Source organism: Drosophila suzukii, chromosome 2R, assembly GCF_043229965.1.
Source record: "Drosophila suzukii chromosome 2R, CBGP_Dsuzu_IsoJpt1.0, whole genome shotgun sequence".
NCBI lineage: Eukaryota > Metazoa > Arthropoda > Insecta > Diptera > Drosophilidae > Drosophila > Drosophila suzukii.
Window position 1 is genome coordinate 14,977,192 of NC_092081.1, and position 18,933 is coordinate 14,996,124.

Below are 18,933 nucleotides of genomic sequence, written 5' to 3' on the forward strand. Positions count from 1 at the left end.
TATTACATTTACGTTTTGTTGGATTCAAAAAATTTAAAGGGCGCCCGCCTTCGCATATTTGCAGTTGAAACGCCAGAGGGCGCCAATATTACGATATTACAAAAACATCGTTTTCTTAAAAAAATTTAAAAACATCGATGTTTCTCCTCTACACAGCACTGGCCGTTAGAGGTGTCAAAACATCGATGTATTGAGACATCGATGTTTTTCACCCAAAACATCGATGAAACATCGATGTTTTAAAAAATTTAAATTAAATTTTGGTAATTCTTAAATAGTCGGGCCGGAACGACCCGACTAATTAACAAAAATCCATATTTAGAGGGCGATGAATCATGAATTTTGATGTAAAAATTATTTTGAGGACGCGCTTAGTTTAGCCAGGAGAAATTTTTAAAGTTTGACCAAATTGCACTTAAAAAACCGTTGGCGATCGCCGAAAACCAACAGCGGGCACGCACACAGACACACCACACACATAATTTTACGTTAATGTTAATGTTTTTGCTTTTTTCTTATTGTTTTTAATTTTTGTTTTTGTTTTTAGTAATTTGCAATGATTTAAGTTGCATTTAACATGAGCGTTTTAAATAAACACCAATAACTGTAAGTGTATCTTCACTTATACACAAAATATACATACATTTATGCTTATATGCTTATGCAGCCCCGAAAAGGGTCGATTTGGTAAAGAGGCAAACTTTAAAAATTAAGCGCGTCCCCAAAATAATTTTTACACCAAAATTCTTGATTCATCGCCCTCTAAATACGGATTTTTGTTAATTAGTCGGGTCGTTCCGGCCCGACTATTTAAGAATTACCTACATTTTTTAAATTATTAAAATGCACACTTGTGGTTGTATTAAAAATAGAAACCAAAACATTTATTCACTTGGTGTTTTAGACTGAGAGAGAGATCATTTCGGAGATCATTTCTTATAACTAAATTAAACATTTTTCAGAAAACTATAATTTTTGTTAATAAACATAAGTTTGTCGACGACGTCAGGCTTTAGGCGCGTCCTGCGGTCAGATATAATTTGCCCCGCCTTGCTGAAGGCTCTTTCTGACTCGCAGGAAGTGGCAGGGATACATATAAATTTTTTGACCACTTCTTTAAAGGGCGCCATACTGTTCGACGATTCCTGAAAGTATAATAAATTAATAAAAATAATGACATAAAACAATTTAGAAACTTACCTTCCAATATTGCAACGGCTCGCACACTACGGCCTCATTTGAAGTTTCAATATGCTGCCTGAGCATAACTATGGCTTCGGAGCGCGCCGTGCTATTTTTCGCTTGCAATTTTGCTTGCAAGCCAGTGAAATAGTCCGATGGTTTCGTCTGGCCTGGTGGTGCAGGCTTTTCCGACGCAGACAACTTTCTAATGGCAATGATGAGCTCCTCCTCCAACCCATGGCATGCCTGGTCGGCAATGCTCCGGGTGCAAAAACCCAGTTTTTTGAACCTGGGGTCAATTATCGTGGCAATCCTTGTTACTGTTCGGGATTCGTAAGGAGCGAAACGTTCCGCAAAGCGTCCATCAATAGCATCAAAGGCTAGTATGACCTCTGGTGTTTTAAAACTGTCCTTTAAGCTAACATAGTTATTTGAATTTGCATTTCGCAAATAATAGGAATAATCAAAGATATCGTGGGGTACTTTCCACCCGAAATCCTTTTTGTCGCTTTGTCGAAAGGACTCAATAACGTGCACAGTTCTTCTAAGATCTTGAGATCCTCTGACACAAAGGCCAAAGGGGCCTTTGCAGTGCCCAGCAAAGCAATGGTTAGTGCATCCTTAGTGGCCAAAATTTGTCCATCTTAGCGCCGTCGCCTGCACCACCAATTGAATGTTCTACTACTGAAAAACAGCAAAAGAAGAACTTTAATATTATAATAGAAAAAATGAAAAAAAATCTCCTCTTTTACGTACCTTTCCTTTGCCTTTTTTCTTAATAGTGAAACATCGATGGTTGAAAAAAAACATCGATGATTTAGAAAATTTCAAAAACATCGATGCGTCGATGTTTTTATCGATGTTTTGACACCTCTAAGCACTGGCCGACGTTTTCTAACACCGGTCGTCGTTTCGTTGTCTTTCATTCTTCCATTCTCATCTTGCATCTCGCTTTTTTACTGACACTTACGCTGAGGCTTTCTCCCTTTTTCACTGACACTTACGCTAAGGCTGTCTCCCTTTTTCACTGACACTTACGCTGAGGCTGTCTCCCTTTCTCACTGACACTTACGTTCGGCCGACACTTACGTTTTCTTACGTCCCGCTCCGAGAATTCCTGCTCTCTGAACCAACACTGAACCAACTCTCTGAACCCAACACTGGTCGTCGTTGTTGTTCTTGTGGAAAAGTTGGGTTGCCAGTGATACTTTTCGATTTAATTCATTTTCGCGCTGATTAAATGCTTCTTCCGATCTGACACACCACTACGAATCACCGTTAGCACGGGTGGCCCACGCCGAGCGAGCCCCCCGAGAAATTCAAAAGACTGAAAGCCCCAAATAGAAACCAAATCACTGCACCTGCACAGACGTGTCTGTGTGCATCGCGATTTCTAATCACTCGCAAGACTTTCATCCACGAAAAGAGACCAGAAAAGGGTCCCAAAGCCCAGCCACTAGGAAGTGTGCCACTTTTTCGCCCCGCAAAACGCCGTCCAATTGAATTCCGTAAGCCAGGCAGCAAATAGAATTAAATAACAGGGGCAAGAGAGAAAGAGACGGAGCACCTGGCGAGGGGCAGGGCGTTTTTTCAGAGTTTCGCTTTTATTCTGGACAACGACGACGACAAGACGTGAGTAGCTTCTACATTTTGTTGTTCCTTTCTTTTTTTTTTGCCAGAAAAATGGCAAACTTTCGCACTCACAGACACACACAGGTGCATTCCAATTCAGGGCTGCCAACTTTACGCCGGCCCAAACTAACGGTTCCTGCGAACCGCCTATGTCTGTGTGTGTGTGTGTGGCATGGTGTCCCTGGAATTTCATTCCTGAATATTCCAATTGACAAACGGACATTTTCATCAGATATCCTGCTTTTTCCAGCGAATAACAACACCCAAATATGAATGGACAGCCGCCCAACGCGGGCGCATCCAAGGTGGACCTGTACATCACGCATGTGGATCACGTGGGTCCCTACCTGAAGGTCTACGGCCAGGTGAACAGAGACGCCGCCTTCCTGGTCAGCAAGCGCATCGAGCAGGTGCTTCCCACATGCTTCGCCATCGATCCCAGCTGGTCGGTGGAGCGCCAGCAGGCCCTCCTCACGCCCGGCACCTTTTGCATCTTCAAGAGGACCAACGGACCGGCTCCCGGGGATGTGGAGTACATGCGGACTCGGGTGGCCAGCGCCGAGCTGGAGGGCCAGCATATGCGCACGGAGATCGAGTTCCTGGACTTCGGCTTCAAGCGCACTGTGAATAGTCATGATGTGAGTGGGGATGCTCCTTCTGCAGATTTGAAATCTAACCCTTTGACAATTTCCAGTTAATGTTCCCCAAGCAGCCCAAGCTGCTGCAGAACATTCCGCTGCTCTGCTCCCAGTACATTGTGCTGGGCATCTGCGGCGACTGGGACAAGGCCGATATGGCGGTGGTTCACCAGCTGATTGTCAACCAGACCGTTCAAATCGCCATCGATCCCACACTGATCTGTGACCAAAAGTTCGCAAGCCTGCGCTGGAAGGACTTTGAGCTCAACGAGTTCCTAGTCCAACAGAAACAAATCGGAGCTCCGGTGAGCAAACAACTCATGATGGACCACTGCAAGAAGCTGTGGAAGGATGCTCCGCAGACGCCGGTCGCCGAGCACAACAACAATAGCATACACAGCTCGAAGACGCCCACGGACATTGCGCGTGAGCAGCTAGCTTCGCGTCGCTCCTTGGCCGCTCGCCTGGATGCACAGCGCTCGATCCAGGTGACGCCGCCAAGGCCGTTGAATGTCGATGCCCCAGACTATACGCCCAAACAGCTGCCTCTGGCCAATGTGGTATGCATCGATTACATTACTGCGAAACTTACGCATTAATAAACATTTATATTTACAGACAAATGTACAGGTGCCATTGCAAGGCCTGGCAAATACTCAGAAGCCGGCCTATGTGCCAGCCAATCCTTATAATCGTGCCAACTATCAGCCCGTTGATCCGGCTGCTCAACCTTATGTGCCCAAGGCGCAACCCCGATCGCTTTACACTTACTACAATGTTCGGATGAACCAACCGATGACCGGCATGACGCCGGCCCCTCAAAATGTGCTCATTCAGCCCTACAACCAATCGGCTAATTACGTACCGCTCAGTTATGCTCCCGCACGCTTCACCCCGCCACCAACGCCGTCGTTGGCTCAACGGGCCCAGCAACGCACCATTCCGGCCTTTAGAACCACAAGCCTAACGGTGGGCCTCACGTACGACGTGGATATTAGTTATGTGGAGAATGGTCCGTATCTGTTTTGGGTGCATCTGAAGAGCAGCGGCCCAGATCTGAGCGCGATGATGGGTCAGATTGAACGCACGAAGCTGAAGCCGCTCAACCAAGCTCCTGAACTTGGAACCGCTTGTGTCGCACGTTTCTCGGAGGATGGTCACTTGTATCGGGCTTTGGTCAGCGCTGTCTACGCCCAACGTTACCGCGTCGTCTACGTAGACTATGGTAACTCGGAGTTGCTGCCGTCCAGCGATCTCTTCCAAATACCCCCAGAGATGTTGGAGATCAAGCCATTTGCCTTCCGCTTCGCATTGGCCGGCACCAAGGAGCTTGAGCCCATTGACGAGAGCATGAAAAGAATTTTTAAGAAGTCGGCCATATACAGGAATTTTGAACTGACTGTCCAGGCGCCGGAGAGCGTGGGTTCCATGCAGACCTGCCACCTCAACCAGAATGTAAGTCCAATATTATATTTTTTATAGTTATTAGCCATCAAACGAGTTACAAATTAGACTAAACTTTTTTGTTATATCCGTTTTAGGGTACCAATATGCTAGAACTACTCAGACAACTAAAAAACTCACGTCAATCCTACGCAAAGGCTGAGCAACTGCAGAATGACGACGCCGTTGAGATCCGATTCATTGATTCGCCCAGCAACTTCTATGTGCAGAAAGTGGCCAACATCGGAAAGTTCGAGGAGCTCATGGATGAGATGTTCTCCTACTACAATGCAAACCAGAAGGTGCCCGATCAGTTAATCCTGGGCGCACCATGCATTGTAAAATGCGATCAGGAATGGTACCGTGCGGAGATCCTGCGCGTTGATGACTCTGTAATCGTGCGGCACGTAGATTTTGGCTATGAACAGAATGTGAAACGCCATCTTATTGGCCACATAGCCGAGAAGCATTTGGAGATGCCGCGCCAAGCAATCAAGTGCTGCCTAAAAGGCTTCGAAAACAGTGAACTGAGTGAGAACAAGATTACCGACCAGTTTGAGATGTTGGCCGAGGAATCCAATATCCAACGTCGTACATTTAGTGTGCGTATCTTTCGCATAGAACCCGATGGTCTGAATGTGGTCAATCTACTGGCCAAGAACCTGAATGTAATGAAGAAGCTCTTTAAGCTTTCCATGCCCTTCGAGCAGTATCTGTCGCTGGAGAAGGGACAGTTCAATGCTAATAACACGCGCGCTGAGTCTGTGGTTTCTTCTGAGCTGGATAAAAGCCATATTCTCAACTCTACCAGCATTGTAGAGAGCGAGGATCGTTTGCAATTGCAGGAGAAACAGCACCATCAGAAGAAAGAGCAGGTGCAGCAACCACTAGTGGTTGAAATTCCGCAGCCGGTAAGGGCAGGAAGTGGAAGCAAAAACTCACCAGATTGGGACAAGCGAAGCTCCACCTCGGCAGGCTCCAAGGACAGCAAGCGTCAGCAGCAGCATAGTCAGCGGTTCGATCGCCATTTAGACTCCAGCTTTGAGACGCAGAGCACCAGCAGCTACACCAGTGGCATGAGTTCTCCCCGCAAGGGCAACCGACAACAGAATGGTCGCACACCGATTCAGTCACCACGGCATAATGGGAAACAGGAAGCGAACAAAAATGCGTGAGTATTTTTAGTCATTTGCTACTCTTACCTTGTTATACAATAACTAATAACAAAAAATTCCAGACGCTTTAACAACAACGAGTCGCCACGAAAGAATGAAGACGCCCAGCAGCGGAACCAACGCTCTCAGAATGCTCCTCAGGGGTATGCCCAAAAACCGCAGCGTCAAAAGTCGACTTTGGACGGAACCCTCAGCTCAAAGCGTTCCAGCGGAGTGGAGAGTGATGCTGCCTCTTCCACCACCGAATCGGTGCCATCCACCAAGCCAGAGAAGTATGTATCTCTGGACAAGCCGTTTGTGCTGCAGGAAATGAAAACACCCAGCAAAGAGGCGGCTAGTCTGTCCTGGTGGGTCTCGCCCTTCCAGTTCTACGTGGTCCTCAAGTCGTCCTCCGCAAAGTACGATAATGTCCTGCGCGATATGAGACAATTCTACCGCCAGAAGCAGCATCAGCCACTTCAGCTAAAGGTTGGATCCACTGTGGTGGTGCGCCAGCGAAAGGACAACGCTATACTCCGAGCTACAGTGACCGCCTGCAACCACATGATGCGCAAGTATCGCGTCTTCTGTGTGGACACAGGCAGCATGATAACGGTCACCTCGGAGGATGTTTGGCAACTGGAGCAGCGCTTCGCGGAGGCACCCTGCATGGCCCATCGCTGCAGCTTCCACAGTGTGGTTACCAACTATGATCCCTTGTACATTGTGGACCGCATGGAAAAGTTTGTACCAGTCAATGCCAAAGTAGAATGCGAATTTCTGTCCAAAGAGAAGAGCAACCAAACCACGAATAATAACAGTAGTTGCTCCTACACAATCAACATGTTTGTGAATGGAGCATCACTGCGAGACACGCTTGTCAAGGCTGAATTTCTAACTGAGGTGGCGCCGGGTAAGACAACTTCCTGCTACCATTAACTTCCACGATCAATTTAATCGTTTACTCAAAAACAAATTCCGCATTCTAGACAATTGAAAATAATTACCATTATCACTTCCAGAGATTCGCGTAAACCTTCTGGCTGGTCAACAGATTAGAGGCAAATTCACTACTATTCGCGACATGACGAACTTTAAGGTTCAGCTTGATTACTGCGACAATGTAAACTTTCTGTGCAGCTACGACGATGCGAAGTTCGTTAAGTCCAATCCTGATTTAGCCAGGCGATTCAAGGAATTCTATGAGGGAAAATCGTTTGCCCTCAATGTCAAGAATGTCTGCGAAAACAATATGTAAGTAGGCTCTGTCTAAGAAAATCGCATCTGAATCGGAAATAAAATATTAAATATTCTATGGAGTTGATGTAATATTAATATAATTTTATTTGCTCTAACTTATATTTTCGCTTTAAATTTAGCTGTAAGACTATACGATTTTTTCATTTATCAAAACCAATTCGAAATAACTCCTTTATTAATTTCAAGCCTGCATCTGAGACCTGTAATGCCGCTGTTCAAGGAGGATCGCAAGGCATTCGTCTGCCCTTATCCTGTAGTGCAGAGCTCATTCCAAGCACTCGTGGTGTACACATCTAAGCCCTATCGCATCTACGTCCAACCCCAGGCAATTATAACTGCCATGCAAAATCTGTTGGATAATATGTTTGAGCACTATGAGGCCAAGGGTAAGTACTTCAGATAACATGGAATCCATACAATTAACATCTTCCCCTTCAGGTGACTCCCTAAAGAAATACGAAGCGGGCCAGATCTGTGCAGTTCGCAGTTCCGACGGCAACTGGTACAGAGCCAGAATTACTGGAAAGGATTCAAATGCAGCACGCCCCGAGGTATTCTACATCGACTATGGCAATACGGAGGAAATAAAGCGTGACGACATCAAGACATTGGACGATCAGTTTTATGAGAATGCCAGCGGCTTTGCAGTAGAGATCAATTTGCCGCTTGGCCGCCCCAGCAACGAAGCCAAACTGCAGGCTCGCCTAGCTGAGATTCTTGAGGAAAAAGTGGTCACTGTCAAATCAATTGAGGTGCGCCGTAATCACCTCATTGCCGATATCATCATGGAGAACAATCAGAGTGTGATAGACCTTCTGAAAGCTGAGAAACTCATACAGGGCCAGGATCTGGATTACATGCGCAAGCAAATGGAGAAGGGAAAGTCGCGTACCTACGAGTACATTGAAACAGTGGACTTAACCCTGGACGACGAGGAGGATAAGGGACGCAGGGAAACTGGCAGCAACAGCAAGTCGAGCTCGGCGAATGCCTCGCCTAAGAAGAAACAACACAATGACAAGGATCGGGAGCCGAAAAAGACTAAGCTAGCAGAGCAGGCTCCTTCCCCTGCTCCTTCACCAGTTCCATTGAAAGCTCCTACCCCGGTTCCTGCGGAACCAGAACCTGTGCCAAAACCAGCAACTCCTATTCCTGTTGCTATTGAGGAACCAGAAGCGAAGCCGCCCGTCCAAGAGCCTGTACCAGAGCCAGAAAAGCCAACTCCTCCAAAGGAGGATCCTTACAAACATTTGGACAGCTTCGTGCTTAGCCATTGTGACAATCCAGCGCACTTCTTTGTTCACCCGATCGATCAGCTAGAAAAACTACACCAGCTGCAGGAAAACCTTCAGATTGTGTCACCATCCTTGCCTCAGTTGATGAACGTGGTGAACGGTGCAGACTGCGTTTCGCTGTATTCGGTAGACAAGTGCTGGTATCGCGCCAAAATCATCGATGCCGAACTTATGGTATTACTGTTCATCGACTTTGGCAACACGGATTGCGTGTCGGACACCACTGACATCAAAGAAAGCATGTGGTCGCACGTCGAGCCCTTCTGCTTGCCATGTGCGCTGCCCATTTGCCCCAAGGGGACTGCGGATTGGGTGGATGCAGCGAACGGAATTTTCAACGAATCATATACGAAGTTCCTGCACTTTGACTACCTTACCAAAGGGGATCAATACACGACCAGCTATGTTAATGTGTACATCGAAGGCGAAGATGTGGCTAAGAAGCTGATTGCCGATGGCTTTGCTAGGCCCCTGGAATATGTGCCCAGCGGATGCAGTTGTTACATTTCACATGTAAACTCAATTTGTGACTTCTTTATTCAGCTGGAACGAGATTCAAAAGCGTTGGAACTGATTGAGATGTATTTGCGCGAGGGGAAACTAAAGCCCCTGGAGCGATTCGAAAAGGGTTCCATTGTGGCTGCTCTGTTTGAGGACGATGAACTGTGGTACCGAGCCCAGTTGCTAAAGCAGTTGCCAGACTCCCGGTATGAAGTGCTCTTCGTTGACTACGGCAACACCTCCATCACATCAAAGTGTCTGCAGCTCTCCGAGGGGATTGCTGCTGTGCCCAGTTTATCCAAGAATTGTTCGCTACAGTTGCCAGAGGACTACACTTCGTGGACCCCAGAGGCGGAGGCTAAATTTGCCGAGCTGAGTGGCGAGGGTGAGCTGGTGTTCACCACACAGCTTCTGAAGCCAGGCCAGGATCTTGTCACCGTTGATCTCCTGTTGGATGGAGAGAACATCATCGAGCGTCTGTTGCCGTTGTGCCAGCGAAAGGAAACAAAGGAGGCCAGCAAGGGGTCGCTAGCTGTCACCACTAAAGCCATAATCACACACGTGGAGAGTACCTCTCATATGTACCTGCAGTTCAGCGAGAAGGATTCGTTGATGGATATTATTTGCGAGAAGCTAAATGGAACCAAGTTACAGCCCAAAACGAAAAAGGGCTCAGTGGATGAGCTGTGCGTTACCCAATTTCCCGAAGACAACGAATTTTATCGATCAAGAATTCTGGAAGTGCTCGAAGATGATCGATACAAAGTAATTTTGATTGACTATGGTAATTCAACAGTGGTAGATAAGCTCTACGAGTTGCCCCATGAGTTCGCGCTCATTAAACCTGTGGCTGAGATCTGCAGCATGGAACCATGCCCTCTATTTGAGAAAAATAAAGCCTTGGCCATTTCAACACTCGACGCGCTGCTGGACAGCTGTAATGGTGTTGTGGCAGTGGAATTTGTAGACAAGTCAGCCAGTCCGCCTGTGGTCAAACTGACGACTATGGATAAGAAGATAAAAAGCCTGAACATCTATGATCACCTTCAGAAACTTATTGAGGCGGAGTTAAAATTAATCCAAAAGAAAAACGAGAACTCTGAATGTCTCATTTCACATGGGAGCTCTCCGAAGAGTTTTTATGTGCATCTGAAATATAATTCCGCGGATTTGGAATTCATTGTAAAGACACTGCAGTCCATAAAGAAGGAGCAACTTAAGATATTGGACACACCTAGCAAGAGTTCGACTGGGCTTTGCTACTCCCAGGAAGATGCCTGTTTCTACCGCTGCATAATCAAAACTGTGTTGGAGGAGAACAAGGGCTTTGAAGCCTTTTTGTTGGACTACGGAAACACCCTGACCGTTTCGGAGATCTGGAAGTTACCGCAGGAGATAGAGGCAATTCCTCCGCTGGCCCTGCATTGCCAACTGAGTGAGATACCACAAGATGTGCCCGATGAAAAGCTAGAGGAGGCCTTTGCCGCCTTACTAGAACAGTACTTCGGAGAAGTTTACGAAATAACCACAACACCAAACGAGGATGAAACAAAACCTCTTTCTGCTCAAATGCGTATCAATTACAAGGACTTTGCGCAGGAGCTGGCCAGTACAGTGGCCGGGGTACAAAAACCTGTCGAAGCAGAACTACACAACTGCGTTGTTGTGCAGTACGATGGTCCCAGATCCTTCTACGTGCAGATGGAGAGCGATGTACCAGCGCTAGAGAGTATGACTGATAAACTCCTTGATGCAGAGCAGGAGTTGCCCGTCTTTGGCGACCTCAAAGAGGGAGCTTTATGCGTGGCCCAGTTCCCTGAGGACGAGGTCTTCTATCGCGCCCAGATTGTCAAGGTTTTGGACGAGGGAAAGTGCGAGGTGCATTTTATTGACTTCGGAAACAATGCTGTGACCCAGCAGTTCCGCCAGCTGCCGGAGGAGCTGGCCAAACCGGAGCGATTCAGTAAGCACTGCGAGCTGGAGGCGTCCACAATGGCCAAGTGCGATGTGGCCCTGCTTCAGACTTTTATTGACTCTCGCTTCTCCGAGACATTCCAGGTGGAGATTCTGGCCACCAAGGGAGCTGGCACTCATGTCGTGCGGCTCTTTTATCAGAGCAAGAACATCAGCGAAAAGCTGCAGGAAAATCAGTGATCATCACGTTATATCTAACAGATCGGACGGATTGCAATTCATATAAACTCCGTGCAGGAGATTGTGATTAGTTTGGCTAAAACACGCGTTGTATTATCTATTTACTTGAACGAGTTAAACTTATTCAAACGGGGGAGGAAACCCCACGATTTTGATTAGCCAAGATGCTTCATTGATTTTTCATGGAAAACCATAATGAAAGCTAATTTTAATTTTAATAATTGAATCAACACAGAGAACATTATCACCAAAAACACAACAAAACGAAAAAATCGAACAAAAAAAACGAAAAAACATTTAGAAAATGTACAAAAAACAAACGAAAAATATTATTAAAAATCAAACAAAAAAATGAAATTTAGATAAAATTGGCACTAACCAATAAATGTTAGTAGCTATAAGGGCGAAGGACGATTTATGTAATTGCTCAACCTTGTGTAAAACAATTTTACATCATCAACGAACGTTGGCGAATTGAAGCGAGAAGTGGAGAGAATATTGAACCTCCAGAAGAATTATTTATTTTCCCTTTATAACTTAATTTGTGCTTTCATTTCTCGATTAACCAGCTGAAGAATCACTTATTATTCATGTTTTTGATTTTTTACTTTTCATTACCTAAACAAACAAAAAACATTGCAAAGAGAAGACTAAAGAAACGTAAGGAAACTAATGGAATATGGGTTTATGTATTAAAACCTTTAATCACAATGTCATATTTTTCTACTATTTCTTTTTCATGTTGTAAACAAAATATTAAATCAAACCAATAAATACGATGAAAAGTAAAGCCATATAGAGCGTATATTATTACCTGGCGTTTACCTGGAGTTCCGGACCTGGTACCAGGTAGCAATTAGCGGGCGTCACCCGGGGATTTATTGGTTTATGGTTAAGAATTGAACTCAATGTGGAAATGTGTGGAACGGACAAGGCTCATGTCCGTACATGAAGAGATCTCTGTTTGTCAGGGAGTCGGACCTGCTGATAAGAAGGGAATTAAGTCGTCTGCCCACATTTACGACATGCGTTAAGCTCTCATTTCTGGGTATCATGGTATCATTCATTGCTTAGTTGGTCGAGATATCATTCATACGCATGTACACTTGTATTTCCAGCTGGCGTGGATGCTTCATTAGGAAACCCTACTTCCCCTCGATCAATTTGATTATCATTTGTTTGCTAATTGAATGAGTAGCCGGCTAAATCACAAATATCCACATTCGAGCTGTCAAAATCCCCAAAACAAATCAATTTCGAGTGACAAAGTGTATCAGTTTCCATTGCTGTTATCATCGAGCCACGAGAGCGCTACTCTATACGAGTATTCTCTCTCTCCCGAATTTTCCCTACAAATTTTCCCAGTGCAGCAGTGTCATCTGTGTGCGTCCGCTTTATCAGAGTTTTTCGGTGTGAGTGCGCCCGAGCATTCGGATCGTCGGAGTCCGAAAGGCCCAAAACTGAACCGATCGTTTCAATTCCATGTCTGCGGTTGAATTGAACGGTTCCGGCTAACGTACACGCTCCGTAACGGTCGCATTATTATTTTTCGTCGTTAATATAGTATTAACCCAATAATTCAAAAACATTTTTAAGAAATAAGTATAAAAGTGCATTTGAAAAGAATATAGAGAGCAATAAATCCTATAAAAGTGCATAAAGGAAAAGGTGAAGTGTGTTTAGTGAAAAAAACGATCCTGCCATTTTACAAGGATTACCTCTTCCAACTTTAAATGGGATTATACCTGAACACTTGAATTTCCCAAGTGGTAAGCAAAGAGAAAAATCTGTTTGGGAGTTGGTTTTTTTGTATCGTATTCTACTCATAGTACGGGGTCTGGCGGGTTATCATCAATTGTGGAACCACATAGTACTACGACTAGATTGCACAACTGCTGTATAAGCTATATTGAATTTTCTAATCAGGAAACTTAGCATTGAAATGTGCCCCAGTCTCTACTTCTTGTCAAGTTGTATATATGGCAGTGTCCACATCCAAAAGAGTCTTTACGAAAGCATAATGCGATAGAATCCAAGTTAAATTGATTTCAATTAGGGGAGCCAGCATAACGTCAATTGGAGGCTTTCTGTGTGTACCATACATATCTTCCAGATAAAATGAAAGCTGTTCTATATACTTGCTGTGTATATATGAAAAGAATTGTTTTATGGTGTAAAGAGGTATGATTGTTTATACAGTTATTAACCCTCGTAAAACACGTAGAGAACACCTGCTTATCAAGAGGGAACTAATCTTAACAGCATGTGTTCTGAAAATGCAACGAAAGCCTCAAGGGAGAAGCGTACTCTACAAAGTAAAGCTATACAAAGTCTCAGATTAAAAAGTAAAATTTTTGTTGAAAGTTGGTTATTTACAACAAAATTTCCTAGTTATTCAAAGTTTTAGCATAAATAAACATTATGTCCACAGGAAAACTTAATATTATAGTTTGCATTCCGATATTGTAGAGTAGTAACTGTATCTGGATTGGATTCTTTTGTTTTTCATCTTTTCATTCTCTGGCAACACATTTTCTTGATTGTGTTTAATTGAAATAAATGAACAACGCTTTTTTATGCTACATAATTCTTTACGGACCCGTTGTTATTGCCGTTTCAATTAATTTTTTTTGTTCTTGGCATAGCTGTTATAATTTGGAAAGAGCCTATCAGCGCAAAGGGGGACAGAGGCGATAAGAGCACCTCAAGTACTCTGATAAGCTGAAGTTTTCAAGAAAATATGATGTATACCCGACGGCATTTCTGGTGAACCAAGAAGGTAACCGAGATCTGGCGCCAGAAAGGTAAGAGTTGTCCCCTGCGATGTTTCATCACTTCATCAGAGAAAAGTCCAAACAAATAAATCTTTATCGTACTAGAGAGAAATGTGAATAAATCTTGGGGCCCTCCAGCGCACACACCTGTTGAGGGGTGTTGGGAGGAGGAGGAGGGGCTTTCGGCCGAAAGATATATGTTTACCAGATACCAGCACGGTACCCGATAATATATGCATTTTCTGAGACGCCCACAATGTGTGACAGGAACTATCACAAGAGCACATAAATCCATTCACAAATGTTTAGAATGTTATTAAAATATTTGATACTAATTTCGAGTTTTTTTATGCCAACCATTTTTTTTAGGGGGATTTTCGATTTTATGTTGCGTTTTGTTATCCCAATAATCGCTTGGCCCGGCGAACAGATAAATAATCCCTCGTCGTCATATTTATCATATCTGGCAGGCTGCAATGCGTTGGTCGACAGTCCGGGTCCGGAGAGGTGGGAGTACCGCCCTGGACCATTCCATTCCGATCCGTAACCCATTTCTGCCACCCCATTCGCATTTCCCATTGTTTGTCTGGTCTGCCGCCTGATTGAGCCTAATATATAAATAAATATTGGAACAAATGCGGCCAAAGTGGAAAACATAAATTCTGACCCCTACCAATCCACCTCCAAAAGAACAATGTCTAAGGCTAAGGCTGATATTCATTTGATTTGCGGGGCGGGATCACTTTTATAACCGAAGCCGAGTGGATATTTCATTTGATGCCTGGCATTAGCCCTTTTTATGGCCAATTTCTATGAATCCAGAGCCCCCTAACAAAAATGTGATCTTAAAGGCGGAAGGGAAAGGGGTGAAATATCTTGAAATCCAAAAGTTTGCAGTTGGTCGTCACTGTTTATAGTGCCGTCTCGCTTTGGCCGCTGTTTTGGGCTTTTCTGCTTAATTTTAATTTAAATATATGAAATATATTTTTAGCCATTGTTGCGGTTGCTGTCAGTCCCAAAAAGTGTGGAAATAGCTTCAATATTTCTTTTGATATTTTTCTGCTTCGTTTTTTCGCTGATTCGACGGCCAGCTCTAATGACAGAGGTAGCGCACACTGGGTGGCGAAAGTGAGCGCCTAGTTTTGCCCAGGAAAGCAAACTTATGAGCAGGACTGTTTTTTGTTTTTTTGGAGAGCACATGTCTCTCAAGTGGAGCGGAACATTTTTTGGTCAAAGGCCAAGACACTTCAGCTAGCAGAAAAATAACAAAAGCTAATAAATGGGGGGAATCATGGCGGCTAAATGGGGAACATGAATCATATTTATTAATCAGACTTCTTAGTACTAGTATGACCAACGAACTGTTACTAACTTTGTAATTGATTAACACTCTTTTGTTTCCTTTGTAAAAGGAAAGGCCAAGATCTTATCGGGCAAGGGGGGCTCAATACGTCTTAATTGTGCCACTTGGACGGGCTCAAAGTGATTTGCCAATATGGATGGATATCTAGGTTGTCGTTCATCATTCTTCGGCAAGTGTTTACGGTTTGGGTAAATAGAACTTCCAGTTTTTTTTTAGCTGACAGACAATTTAGTTCCCGAGAATTTCATTGTGGTTGGGCCAAATGAAAACTTTAGCTGCGACAGCAATTAGCCCGAATGTCACAATTGCAAAATTACAATACTCAAGATATTACTCATGAGGTTCGGTTTCCATTTTCACATTTTTCACAAAGCAAAATCACGCAAAGGCAGCTGATACAAAGTTGGGAAACGTGCAATTTTCTAATTGCCCTTCAATGGGGCGTGACAGAGACATTAACAATGGATTCTGGCCATTTCCATTTCCCAAATGTGCATTCCCAGTGGGCTTACATGCCCAGATCATGTCAAGATATATGTACTTATGCGGAGGTATAAATCACGTTGGAGCATTCCTATTTCTGGACCATAATCGATTATTGTTTTTCAAATTTACAGATCTTTTTTTTTGGCAAATTGAAAAGAGTTTTTGTGAATCTGACACATTGCAAAGAGCCATAAAAGCATTCTAATGGAATATTTGTATGATTTATAGCTACCCCTCTTGCTGTTTGATGTTGAATTAAAAGATACACACCAAAAACGATAAGATATTGTAGAAGGAAACAGACAACGAACACTTGCTGTCAAGACTCTCCCAACATGAATCTATCTATAAGGCAGTGAGTCAGTTATTTTCGGGCTAGTTGCCTTTATTATTATTATAGGGCCACAACTGTTTCCGCCCTCGCAATGCGGAATCATCTTTTGTTGATGTGCCTGAATGCAGCGGGAATGACACTGATTGTGTGTTACGTATACGTAATATGAGCATCGCTCATACGCAGGCCAACAGCTGACCTAGGCTTCGAATTTGAGCTTTGTTTGATTCTGCAGCTGTATCTGTATTTCAGTATTTCCATGGGTTAATTCCGTTTGCAAGGTGCGGGAGATGCGCTTGATTGAATGCTTTCAGTTTCGGATACGAACCCCACAATTCACCCCTAAAAACCAACCCAGACCCAGACCCCCAGCGATCGGCAATGATCTTGTAAATTGTTAATTCGAAAATAAACGCTTTGACGCGCCCATGAGCTATTATTGGCTTTAATTTATTGTTCTAGTTCTAATCAAGAAAATAAACAAGTTAGCGCTTAAAATGATCTTTCAGTTCTATATGACAAAGTGACCTTTTATTTTGGCAGAGCATGGAACTGAATTGGCAGCTGCTGACGTTCATCGTATGCCTCCAGAGTCTGCGATCCGCCGGATTCATCCTGCAGGAAGAGCGCAAGTGCACTTACGGTCGTATCGAGAAGCTACTGCGCATCCGCTGCTACGACTTGGACCTCAAGGAGGTGCCCCAGAACCTCAAGACCTCGGTGGAGGTGAGTAACGATCGCGGGGTCAGACGATCACGTCGTCAGCGGACCCCTCGCCACAGTTGGCCTCAATTGAGCTTAATTAAAGAATAAAGAAGTTACCCACAAACATAAATTTATCCATTACATATACGTATGCATATACATTTGTAGTTGTTGGGAACCCTACCCATTCATAACTCTGAACTGTCATTTAATGATCTGACAATTCGCTGGCAATTTTTGCAGGTTCTGGATCTATCGCACAATCGCATCAGGAAGCTGAAAAGTGGCTCGTTTCAGAAGTACACAGACATTAAGTTTCTGATGCTCTATGATAACATGATCTTATCGGTGGAGGTGGGAACCTTTGAGCCACTTACGTCGCTCCAGGTAACAACGACATCCAATTAATCAGCGACTGCGTCTTTAATTAATTTCCCAATCGACGTTCCCAGGAAATAGATCTTTCGAATAATGGACTGACAACGATTCCGCTGGAGCTGTTCCAGCTGCCGCGGCTGAGAAACCTCTATATAGACAGCAATGAGCTGACATCCCTGAATCTCCAGGCGCTGGAGAAGCCTGTCCGGGCTCCACTGGAGTATCTGAATGTGGCAGGCTGCGAACTGCAGGAGCTACCCGATCTGGGGATACTGCCAAGTAAGTTGGGGCTTATTAAAATACGGAAAATGTTTTGGTTAAGTGTAGACCTTCAAGATCTTTAGCTAAGTATGTTTACTTTTTTTGTAGTTATGTTTATTTTTTGGCTTCTAACCGATTCCCCAAACTTTATAATAGCTTATATTAGGAATATTTTGAAAACGTAGACAAGATCTTCAAATATTAATAGCCACAAATGGAGCACATAATATATTTTCGAACTGTTCGAGTCAAATAATTATGTACACAAGTGACTGCAAACGGGAATTAAACTTTTTGTTGAAAATTGTTTTTAAAAAGTAAAGCATCTTTATCTTAAACCTATTGGATATCTGTTAACATTATTGTAATGCAATTTTAAGTTAAGTTTAAAAAATATTAAATATCTAAGAATCAAAACTATATTTCACCATGCAAACCTTTTCAGAGCTCTGGCAACTGAATGCCTCGATGAATCCCCTGCAGAACTTCAAGATCGACACTCTGGCGAACCTGTGTCACCTGCAGGTCATCGATCTGACCAAGTCGCAGCTCAGCCAGTGTGGCTGCCAGCAGGTCACCAACCATCTCATGATGCTCGGCGCCAGTCCGAAGTTCGTGCCCGTTTGCATGGGTAAGTGATGGCGATGGAGGAGCGATGCCGTCGGAGCAGCTGCTAATTTTGGCACATGACCAACTTGCAATTCCATTTTCAGAGGCGCTCGACATCCGCGAATGTCCACTGCCCTACAATCGAACGATCCACTCGGAGACATTCGCCAGTTGCCAGACGACGGTGGAGTTGGCCGAATCGCGCAGCATTTGGCTCTTTGGCGCGGGCTGCTTCGGTGGTGTTTGCATTGTGCTTTTAAGTGAGTTTTAACTGAAATTATTTATTCTATAAATATTTATATTTTTATTTAAACATCCATAGTTCTCATTTTCTGCTTGATACACTGCCGAAGAAAACGCACACAACGACGAATGCGAAATGTCCAGAGGCGAAAGCCGTTTGTGATCTCGCCCAAAAACGCCATCAACCGTCAACCAGAGGACGAACCTCTGCACTGTGATACTGCCCGAAAATAGCACTTTAGTTAGTTAATTAGACGCTTAGTTAGTTTTAGTGGCCAGCTATTTATTACCTACCATTAACGCCTTAGTTTAGCCTTAGGACAACTGTCTACCTAGCGAAATGCAGTAAACCATTTACCAAAAATCACCAAAAACTATAAAAACAACGCAATCAAAGAGAAATGCCTTGCTCAAATGCCACCGCTTATTTACCTGGTTATATAAGTAACATACATTTAGTGGGTCTACAAAAGAAATGACTTTTTATAACGAATGACAATAAAAATTTAATTTAAATACGG

The 18,933-nt window shown here is 44.0% G+C and overlaps 2 protein-coding genes and 1 long non-coding RNA gene across 4 annotated transcripts; 2 read left to right on the forward strand and 1 right to left on the reverse strand.

The window, feature by feature from the left end:
* Positions 1 to 857: 857 nt before the first annotated feature.
* LOC136117616 (uncharacterized) lies at positions 858 to 1,883 on the reverse strand. The gene is made up of 2 exons (XR_010655130.2): positions 1,201 to 1,883; positions 858 to 1,145 (listed from the first exon to the last, which is right to left on the reverse strand). It is a non-coding gene; the product is annotated as an uncharacterized lncRNA (long non-coding RNA).
* A 449-nt stretch (positions 1,884 to 2,332) lies between these two features.
* On the forward strand, positions 2,333 to 12,049 carry tud (tudor domain containing protein). Its single transcript, XM_017073514.4, has 9 exons — positions 2,333 to 2,814; positions 3,065 to 3,452; positions 3,509 to 4,012; positions 4,071 to 4,907; positions 4,994 to 6,066; positions 6,133 to 6,962; positions 7,072 to 7,303; positions 7,496 to 7,695; positions 7,748 to 12,049. The coding sequence occupies exons 2-9, from the start codon at positions 3,084 to 3,086 to the stop codon at positions 11,257 to 11,259; spliced, it is 7,557 nt and encodes a 2,518-aa protein (XP_016929003.3). The 5' UTR covers positions 2,333 to 2,814; positions 3,065 to 3,083; the 3' UTR covers positions 11,260 to 12,049.
* Positions 12,050 to 12,732: 683 nt separating this feature from the next.
* Positions 12,733 to 18,933, forward strand: Lapsyn (Leucine-rich repeat activity-regulated protein at synapses). 2 transcript variants are annotated; one of them, XM_017072384.4, is made up of 7 exons: positions 12,733 to 13,028; positions 16,760 to 16,942; positions 17,165 to 17,308; positions 17,374 to 17,578; positions 18,006 to 18,191; positions 18,274 to 18,429; positions 18,492 to 18,933. In XM_017072384.4, the coding sequence occupies exons 2-7, from the start codon at positions 16,763 to 16,765 to the stop codon at positions 18,644 to 18,646; spliced, it is 1,026 nt and encodes a 341-aa protein (XP_016927873.3). In that variant the 5' UTR covers positions 12,733 to 13,028; positions 16,760 to 16,762; the 3' UTR covers positions 18,647 to 18,933. The 2 variants fall into 2 exon arrangements, with proteins under 2 accessions (XP_016927873.3, XP_070851368.1); XM_070995267.1 differs by lacking the exon at positions 12,733 to 13,028 and adding an exon at positions 14,041 to 14,063.